This window comes from Chrysochloris asiatica, unplaced genomic scaffold (assembly GCF_000296735.1).
Source record: "Chrysochloris asiatica unplaced genomic scaffold, ChrAsi1.0 scaffold00163, whole genome shotgun sequence".
Classification (NCBI taxonomy): Eukaryota; Metazoa; Chordata; class Mammalia; order Afrosoricida; family Chrysochloridae; genus Chrysochloris; species Chrysochloris asiatica.
The window spans coordinates 2,235,982-2,246,272 of record NW_006408681.1 but is presented as its reverse complement, the minus strand read 5'-3'; the positions used below and the strand labels follow the sequence as shown (position 1 = coordinate 2,246,272).

General features: G+C 38.4%; 1 protein-coding gene across 1 annotated transcript in view; it reads left to right on the top strand.

The window, feature by feature from the left end:
* The first annotated feature begins 1,188 nt into the window (after positions 1-1,188).
* FAT3 (FAT atypical cadherin 3) overlaps positions 1,189-10,291 on the top strand; it is a 740,800-nt gene continuing 731,697 nt past the window's right edge. The window contains exon 1 of the mRNA XM_006871207.1: positions 1,189-4,480. Coding sequence (XP_006871269.1) covers positions 1,189-4,480 — 3,292 coding nt within the window. The remainder of the gene's footprint in view (positions 4,481-10,291) is intronic.

Genomic DNA, 10,291 nt, shown 5'->3' with positions numbered 1-10,291 from the left:
GCTGGTAGTTTCGAACCGCTGACCTTAAGGTTCGCAGCCCGATTCGTAACCACTACGCAGCTTACATAGACACGTTTAAATAATAATCACATCATACCATTGCTGTTGTTGTTATTGTTAAGTGCCTTCCAGTCATTTCTGACTCAGCTACCCTGTATAGGGTTTCTGAGGAGTGGCTGGTGAGCTTGAACCATCAACCTTGCTGTTCAAACCAACCTTGCAGTCTAGCGCATTAACTCACAGTGCCACACCAGGACTCTGCATGATAATATATGCTACATAAACAGTTTTATGATAATCACTTTTCACTTAATGTCACATCTTCCCACATCTGAAAGCATTTATCTTTATGATTTTTATTGGCCGCATGTTGTTGTTGTTGTTAAGTGCCATCGAGTTGGTTCCAGCTCATAGCAACCTTGTATAGGGTTTCCTAAGAGCGACTGGTGAGTTTGAACAATCAACACTGTGGTTCAAACCGACCTTGTGGTCCAGTTCTTATACTACTACCCCACACTAGGATAGTATTTATTCCATTTTATGAATGCATACAAATTCCTTAATTGTCTCTAAATAGGTGGGCATTTAGTTATCTTTTCATATTTTTTTTTGCATTTTAAATTGTGCTGTAATGATTATTTCTCTGAATAATTGCCTATAAGGAAATTGTTGTTATTAAGTGCTGTTTAGTTGATTCTGTCCCATAGTGACCCTATATGGGTTTCTGAGGAGCACCTGGTGAACTTGAACTGCTGGCCTTGCGGTTCAACCCAACACTGCAGTCCAGTGCATTACCCACAGCTCCATACCAGGACTCCATAAGGAAATGACTGAGACAAAAATTAATGTATTTTTAGGGTTTCTAATACGCGTTTCTAAATGGATCTTGAGAAAGGAAGAAAACATGTTCCATTGAACACTAAACTCAGTAGTCTAAAAGTGTTCTTGAAAAAAAAAGTTTAAATCCTAATGATTTTTAATTCCTTATCATGTAGTTAATGGTGACATTTCTTATTTTTTTCTTTTATTACTCTTTTAGTAAAATGATTTAAAGTTTTTAAAATGTACTATTTCATTATTAATTCATATTAATTTTGCTACTTACTTCCTATTTCTTTTCCCACTTTTCGCTAGGTTAATTTGTCTTTTCTCTCTCTTTGTTTCCCTCCAGGGTGGAAGTATGATGTGATGGATATAATTATGGGTTGCTCTGTGGGCACACGGCCTCCTCCTCCTTGCTTCATTGTCCTGCTTCTCAAGCTTTTTGCCACTGTCTCCCATGGGTTGCCAAGGACAGGGCCTCTGGGCTTCCACTTCACACATTCCATTTATAATGCTACTGTGTATGAAAACTCGGCAGCAAGGACCTACATCAATAGCCAGAGTAGAATGGGCATCACTTTGATAGATCTGTCCTGGGATATCAAATACAGAATAGTATCTGGAGATGAAGAAGGCTTTTTCAAAGCAGAGGAAGTCATCATTGCAGATTTTTGTTTCCTCCGAATAAGAACTAAAGGTGGTAATTCTGCCATCTTGAATAGGGAAATACAAGACAGCTATTTATTGATAGTTAAAGGTTCTGTCAGAGGAGAAGATTTAGAAGCATGGACCAAAGTAAATATACAGGTTTTGGATATGAACGACCTGAGACCTTTGTTTTCACCCACAACATACTCTGTTACCATCGCAGAAAGCACACCTTTAAGGACTAGTGTTGCCCAAGTGACAGCAACAGATGCGGACATTGGTTCCAATGGAGAATTCTACTACTACTTTAAAAACAAAGTTGATCTTTTTTCAGTTCACCCCACGAGTGGTGTTATCTCTTTAAGTGGACGCTTGAATTATGATGAAAAGAATAGGTATGATCTGGAAATTTTGGCTGTGGACCGAGGGATGAAACTCTATGGAAACAACGGAGTGAGCAGTACTGCAAAGCTTTATGTTCACATTGAACGGATAAATGAACATGCCCCGACGATCCACGTAGTCACTCATGTTCCCTTCTCATTGGATAAAGAGCCAACATATGCTATCGTGACTGTTGATGATCTAGATGAGGGGGCCAATGGAGAAATTGAATCTGTTTCCATTGTGGCTGGGGATCCTCTAGATCAATTTCTCCTGGCAAAGGAAGGAAAGTGGCTGAACGAGTACAGGATTAAGGAGAGAAAGCAGGTTGACTGGCAGAGCTTTCCCTATGGCTATAATCTCACTCTACAAGCAAAAGATAAGGGGTCACCTCAGAAGTTTTCAGCAGTAAAGGTGGTCCACATTGCCAACCCTCAAAGAGACAGTATCCCAGTAAGATTTGAAAAAGAAGTGTACGATGTGAGCATTAGTGAATTTTCCCCTCCTGGTGTAGTGGTTGCCATTGTAAAATTAAATCCTGAACCGCTAGATGTGGAATACAAATTGTCTCCTGGTCAGGATGCAGAGTACTTTAATATTAATCCTCGGTCTGGTCTGATTGTCACAGCACAGCCACTGAAAACCATTAAGAAGGAGGTTTATAAACTGGGGGTGACGAATAAAGAAGGAGATTTAAAAGCACAAGTCACCATCGGCATAGAGGACGCAAACGACCACACTCCAGAATTCCAGCAGCCATTGTATGATGCTTTCGTGAATGAAAGTGTTCCTGTTGGAACAAGCGTTCTGACAGTTGCTGCTTCTGATAAAGATAAAGGAGAAAATGGATACATCACCTATAGTATTGCCAGCCTGAATATGCTACCATTTGCCATTAACCAGTTTACAGGTGTTATTAGCACAACTGAAGAATTGGACTTTGAATCCTCTCCAGAAAATTACAGGTTTATTGTAAGGGCTTCTGACTGGGGTTCGCCATACCGCCATGAAAGTGAGGTAAATGTGAGTATTCGGATAGGAAATGTCAATGACAATAGTCCTCTTTTTGAAAAAGTTGCTTGCCAAGGAGTTATTTCATATGACTTTCCAGTTGGGGGTCACATCACAGCTGTCTCAGCAATTGATATAGATGAACTTGCACTTGTAAAGTACAAAATCATCTCTGGAAATGAACTTGGCTTCTTTTATTTAAACCCAGACTCTGGTGTTTTACAGCTTAAAAAGTCACTTATGACTTCCGGCATTAAAAATGGAAATTTTGGCCTCAGGATCACAGCAACTGATGGAGAGAATTTTGCAGACCCCATGTCTGTGAACATTTCAGTCCTACATGGGAAGGTGTCTTCAAAGAGCTTCAGTTGCAGAGAAACTCGTGTGGCTCAAAAGCTGGCAGAGAAACTGCTCATTAAGGCAAAAGCGAATGGGAAACTCAATCTGGAAGATGGATTTCTTGACTTTTATTCAATTAATAGGCAAGGACCACACTTCGACAAGTCTTTTCCTTCTGATGTGGCTGTGAAGGAAGATCTACCAGTTGGTGCTAACATCCTGAAGATTAAAGCCTATGATGCTGACTCTGGCTTTAATGGGAAGGTGCTATTTACAATATCGGATGGAAATACAGACAGTTGCTTTAATATTGATATGGAGTCTGGGCAACTTAAGGTCCTTATGCCTATGGATCGAGAGCAAACAGACCTCTATCTCCTTAATATTACCATCTATGACTTAGGTAATCCACAAAAGTCTTCATGGAGGTTGTTGACCATCAATGTGGAGGATGCCAATGACAATAATCCAATTTTTCTTCAAGACAGTTACTCAGTTAACATCCTTGAAAGTTCAAGTATCGGTACTGAGATTATTCAAGTGGAAGCCAGAGACAAAGACTTGGGTTCCAATGGTGAAGTGACTTATTCAGTCTTGACAGATACACAGCAGTTTGGCATCAATAGCTCAACTGGAATTGTTTATGTAGCTGACCAACTGGACCGGGAATCTAAATCGAACTACTCTTTAAAAATAGAAGCCAGGGACAAGTCTGAAAGTGGTCAACAACTGTTCTCCGTTGTCATTCTTAAGGTGTTTTTGGATGATGTCAATGACTGCTCTCCCGCTTTCATTCCCAGTAGCTATAGTGTGAAGGTTCTTGAAGATCTCCCCATTGGCACCGTCATTGCTTGGCTGGAGACCCATGATCCAGATCTTGGATTGGGAGGTCAGGTGCGCTACTCCTTGGTCAATGATTATAATGGGAGATTTGAGATTGATAAAGCAAGTGGTGCCATACGCCTGAGTAAAGAACTTGACTATGAAAAGCAGCAGTTCTATAACCTAACGGTTCGAGCCAAGGACAAAGGGCGACCTGTCTCTCTCTCATCTGTTTCCTTCGTTGAGGTGGAAGTGGTGGATGTTAATGAAAACCTCCATACCCCATACTTCCCTGACTTCGCTGTTGTTGGATCTGTAAAAGAAAACTCACGCATTGGAACAAGTGTGCTGCAGGTGACTGCTCAAGATGAAGACTCTGGGAGGGATGGAGAGATCCAGTACTCCATCAGGGATGGCAGTGGTCTTGGAAGGTTTAATATAGATGACGAGAGCGGTAAGTTTAACATTTTGTGCAAAAGTGTTGTTTCACCTTTCGGATCATTAAAATTGGAAAGGATATTCTGGCAGTAAAATAGAATGATGAATGAGGTTGTTTTTGATGCAGAGCTGATGCAAGTTAAATCTTCCTCTTAGAATATGCTGTTTTTTAAGAAGATCTGCAATACAGTAAAGTCTTGGATTTCCTTGGAAGCCCCTGCATTTTTATCCTTCATTATTACTGCTACCAGGTTATCTTTTGATAAGCATAAGTAATTGTCACCTCTGTTGATTGCACTTTTGACCTTCACTTAATTAAGTGTCTGGATAAAGTAAATTACATTTGAATTGGTTGTAAATTAGAAGTGTGAAATAGATTTTCAATGGATTCGCATATGAATCCTTCCCAATACAGCAATGTTTTGCTACAGTGATGTTGCATTAGTTACTTGACTCTTTCATGTTTCCTACGCGTGATTGGACCTGGAATAACATAATTCACTCTGTGTGTGCTTAATTAATATGTCGTTGTTGTTGCTACGTGCTATCTAGTCGGTTCCGACTCATAGCGACTTGGTATGGGGTTTCCAAGGAGTGGTTGGTGAGTTTGAACTGTCAACCTTGTGGTTCAAACCTACCTTTCAGTCCAGTGATTTATACCACCATGCCACATGTGCTGTCAAGTCAAATCTGACTCACGTGTGACCTTGTGTAGGGTCTTCTAGGAGCAGCTGATGGGTTTGAACCACCAATCTTGTGGCTAGCAGTCTAGTCATTACCTATAGTCCAGTACCACGCTAGGACATTAATACAAGGGAACTTCATAAAGCTCAGGGGGCAATCCATTATCTTTTAATTCCATTTCTTGGCAAACATTTTTCAAGACTAGAAGATGTGTGTTCTTGATTCTATTTTTAAAACTGACTTAAGATTTAATTATTTATAAGAATTGATTTTTATAGGAAATGCTTTTGAAAAGAAGGCAAAATTACTTCAGTCCTTTCTTGTCCCCATCTACTGACTTACTGTCCATCATAGATATAGACATGGACTTTTTTTTTCCCTATGCCAGTCATTGTCATTTTTGTTGAGTTGGTTCCAGCTCATAGCAACCCTATAGAGTGTTTCCAAGGTGGATTTAATCTTTTGGTTAACAGTCCAGTGCTTATCCTACAATGCCACACCAGCACTCCAATCACTGTCATTATTTGTCTTTAAATGTACATTTGTTTGGACATGTGTGTGCCTGTATGTCTCTTTATAAGTGGTGTACATTTCTCTTATCATCTTTTGATTGTAGACATATCAAGATTAAGGGCTATGTCTTCTCTATTGTCATGTAAATGGTAATATTAGCACTTTATACTTTTCAAGGTACATTGCATACATCAAATCATTTTCCTATAGTACTTATGGGATGCTTCACTCCCAATGATGATGATGATGGATAAGTTATGGGACTATGTCATTATAGTGATACAAACTATATATCAGCAATACTAGAAAAAGAAATTTGAGAAATTGCATTACATTTTAGATGTGAGTTATAAAACTACATGCACCATCTCAAAGTTAAACTGCAATTTTGAACATAATAAGCTCTAATTATGGCCAGTGTAAAATGTAAAATTTCGTTTTCATACTAGAACAAAGGAAAAGAGAGCTAGATGTTAGCATAATTGGGTCCTGATTTAGCCACATACTATGTTTTATGAGTCATTCATTTGGAATGGATGTCCATATTTGAAACATGAAATAAGAAAGGAAAGCAAGTCATCTTTACTGAGTGGTTATTCTGTACTAGTACTTTACTATTATTAAAAATAACTTCATTTAATATTTAAACTAGGCAATCTAAGTGTCTCAATATCCCCATGAAGTAGAACTAATAATCATCAACTGGAAATTGAGATTTGGAGAAGATACACAACTTGGAATCTAGATTCAAAGTCAAGTGTCTGGGTAGTGCAAAGTGTTAAGTCACTTAACTGCTAACCAAAAGGTTGGAGAGTTACCTTAGAAGAAAAGTATCTACTTCCAAAAAATGAGCTATTGAAATACCTAATAACACAGCTCTACTCTGACACATGTGGGGCCACTCCATGTGTGTGGAATCAACTTCATGGCAACTGGTAAAATTTCAAACGTAGCACTAAAGAATATTATGTTATCTCTGATCTAAAGAGAAACGTATGTTTTCTTTCATGCTTCTAGGTACCCTTGAATTTGATGCTGATCTCAAAACTGCAATGGGCTAGACTCATTAACTGCTGGTATTAACCATTAATCATCGTCTCTTTTGCCTCACATTTTATTGTTTACGTGTTTCTCCCTTGACCAAAAGCACAATTTTGACTCAGGTCGATGTGGCTAGTAGAATGGTCAATAAATAGGAAGGTGTCCAGATGAATCATTTACCACTGCTATCTAGGTGCCTACATCAAGCTACACTGAGTTGGTTTTCTTAAGAAATTGCACATTAGTCTTGCTTGATGTGGTGAAGGGCAGGCACAATTTGATGAGAGTGGCCTAGATTTCTCTCATTGGTACTGTGTTATTTATTTTAGGAAATAGTTGTATAGGTTCATCTGATGATAAAACTACCTTTCTAATTCTTGATTCCATGAGTTCAGTGTCCTTTGCTTGTGTTGAAGAAAACAATTAACTGCTCTGCATTAATTTCACTATACTTTAGATTGTAAAAAAGAAATTTGCCATCAGTGACCATAATGCCACTTATATTTTGGTATTTTGACATTGTTTTGTGACTTTGAGTACTCTTTCCTATAAACATAAACTCCTTTGTGCTAAAGGGTAATGAAATGAATTGTGTGGTAGGATAAGCTTTGGATTACTAACCACAGGTCAGTGGTTGAAACTTACCAGCTGCTTTCGAATACCCCCTTATATAGCATTGCTATGAGTTGGACCCTACTCAACAGCACTTAACAACAACAAATGAGTTGTGCAAGCTATATCCAATAAAGTATATTGCTAGATCTAGAACCCACATTTCCTTGATCCAAATCTAATGTTCTATTCTTTACATTCTTAACAAATAATTTTGGTTTATTTTCCTATAGAATTTAAAATTTTTGCATCTGTAGTTGTTGTTATTGTTAAGTGCTGTTGAGTCGGTTCTGACTCATAGTGACCCTGTATCGGGCTTCCGAGGAGCAGCTGGTGGGTTTGAACTGCCGATCTTGTGGTTCACAATCCAGTGCTGATCCTATAGTACCACACCAGTAGCTATTTGTTTTTCCCACTTTCCTTAGAAGATGACACTGCAGTTTCCTCTACAGTATAGAAAAAATGGTTTTGATTGAGTGTTGAGATCCTTTATGAAGACTAGATTTTCCATATAATGATATTCGTATCCACCTTATGTCTTTCGCTCTAAGTATTGAAGTTTTTAACAACCATATTTGAGAAGATGATGATCAGTGAAGGGATACAAGGGTTGAGGAGAAGGCTGACAGTTGGATTTCCAACAAGAGAAGCCAATCCTGTGTTACAGTTGGGTCCATACTGTTGTTGAATAATCCACCAGCTGTTTGCCTTCAACTGCTAAAAATTATGCATAAATGTTTATCCCTGAATTTATTATTGAGTCTCAATTTCAGACTATTCTTTTCACTTGACCTTTGGACATAAAATGACTTAAACTTGTTTGAATCTTGCCTTTGGAGTTTTTTATTCCAGTCATCTGCCAACGGTTATTTAAAGGATCCCTGGTGGCACTACAGCATGAACACTAGACTGCTAACCACAAGGTTGACAGTTCAAACTCAGCCTTTCCATGTGAGAAAGATGAGGCTGTCTGCTTCTGTAAAGGTTTAAAGTCTTGGAAACCCTATATTTGTTTGCTATGAGTTGGAATCGACTCAGTGGCAGTGGATTTGCTTTTGAGGATTAGCTGTTCTCACTCTTTGGAGTGCATAGGAATAACCTAAAGTGTTTGTTAACAGTGCATGTTTCTCAGATTCCCAAAGATTCTAAAACAGTATCTCTAGGGTGAGAGTTCAGGCATCTTCAGTGAAATACTAAACATTCCTTCTGCTTGTGGCTTGAAAACACTACCTTAAATATTCTTTTCTGTAAAGTCTTTTTCCTTCTTCTTTTGAATAGCAGAGAATTGAGCCTGTGCTTTTGAACAATTTCTTTTCTAGTCAATTCTTTCAATCCAAATACATCATTTATAATTCATTACTGGTGGCATTTTTTCCTGAGTGCCTTCCCCAATGGAACTAAAATCTATTTCTGTGTTTCAGTAATTATGTGCTTCTGTTTTGTGAAACTGCCTATGCTAAGATTAGTTGATGCATTTAGTCATTTTATGTTCCTGACTTAATTTTGACCTCAGTGAACAAAACCATACCTTTGACGTTCTTTACCATGTACAGGCATTTATTAAATGTTTAATAATGTGTACTGTAAATGGATTAACTGGGGGGTGCCCAACTACAGTGGATTTGATCACAGTTTAAGTCACTAGTCTGGAAGATACAATTGAATCTTTTTTTTTTCTTCACAAAGAATACATACATACTTTGCCACAACAGGACTTCATATTCGTGACTACTCAAAGGTTTCAGAAGGTTTAGAAAGAGCACATTATATATTTTAAACTGTTGTTTTCCATTATATTTTTTGTGTGTATGTGTGTGGCTGTAAATTTGAGAAATGATTTCACCATTTTATTCCCCTGAGGTTAATTAAAGAAATGTTTAATTGGGAGAAACATTTTCCAGTTCAGCACATTAATCAGGGATAATTGGGAAGATATTTTTGCCATCTATTATTTTTAATTTATTATCTATTCCATTTACTCAAATATCTCGTATATGCCAGCCCCTATGCTAGCTGCTTTTCAGGTATTGTTTCTGATTTTCATTGTACTCCTGCAAGGAAGGGTTTATGGAGTTTTGCCTAATCACGGTCACACACTTGGTAGACCTGGAATTTGAACTCACATGAAGTGGTCTGCAAATCCCATGTTTCCCCTTGAACTCCACCATTTCCACTCCAGCATGCCGTCATAACCTTGGTTATTATATGTGTTATTGCTGCGTAATAATCACATCTCAGTAACTTACAGAAGTAAAGTTTCTTTTTTCCCCCCTTTTCCTGGGTCTTGAGGAATAGTTGAAGCAGCTTTTTGATTGAGATATGGGTTCCACATGTCATCTCATTCCAGAATGCAGGCGGCACTAGCATATCAAGCTGACAGGCAGGGAGTCCATCAGGGATGATGAAATCTTGCAGAGCCTCACAACTGACCACATTCTACTGGTCAGAAGAGGTCATAGGGCCAAATTCAATCATTCATGGGGGAAAAGAAGACTCTTTTTCCTACAGGGGGAAGCAGAGATGAGTAATTACTGAATAAATAATGTAGCCTGACACACTGCACATCACAACACTCACTCTTATTTTCCTAATCTAACATTAATTGAGTATCTCCTAAACTCGAGACCATGGGCTAGTCACAAACGACACTAAGAGATACAAGCATAGGACATGGGCTTTCCATAGTGAAACGTTTTCCCATCTGTCTGGAAGGTCAGAATGCAGCTGCTCATGATGATTTTGGTAGTGGAGGAGGCAGCAGTTAAAATTTATTAGCTCTGAATATGTTCCAAGTTCTGTGCAAAGTGCTTTTATACAGATGGTTTTGTTCAGCGATCCCTTGAGGTGGGGACAGTTGTTGCCTTATTTTTACACATCTGGCATCATAAGACAAAAAAACACATGTACAAGTCAAATGTACTTACATTTACCTTTCTCTACATGGTGATTCTAGTATTCCCAGTGTCTTGAGAGAGCA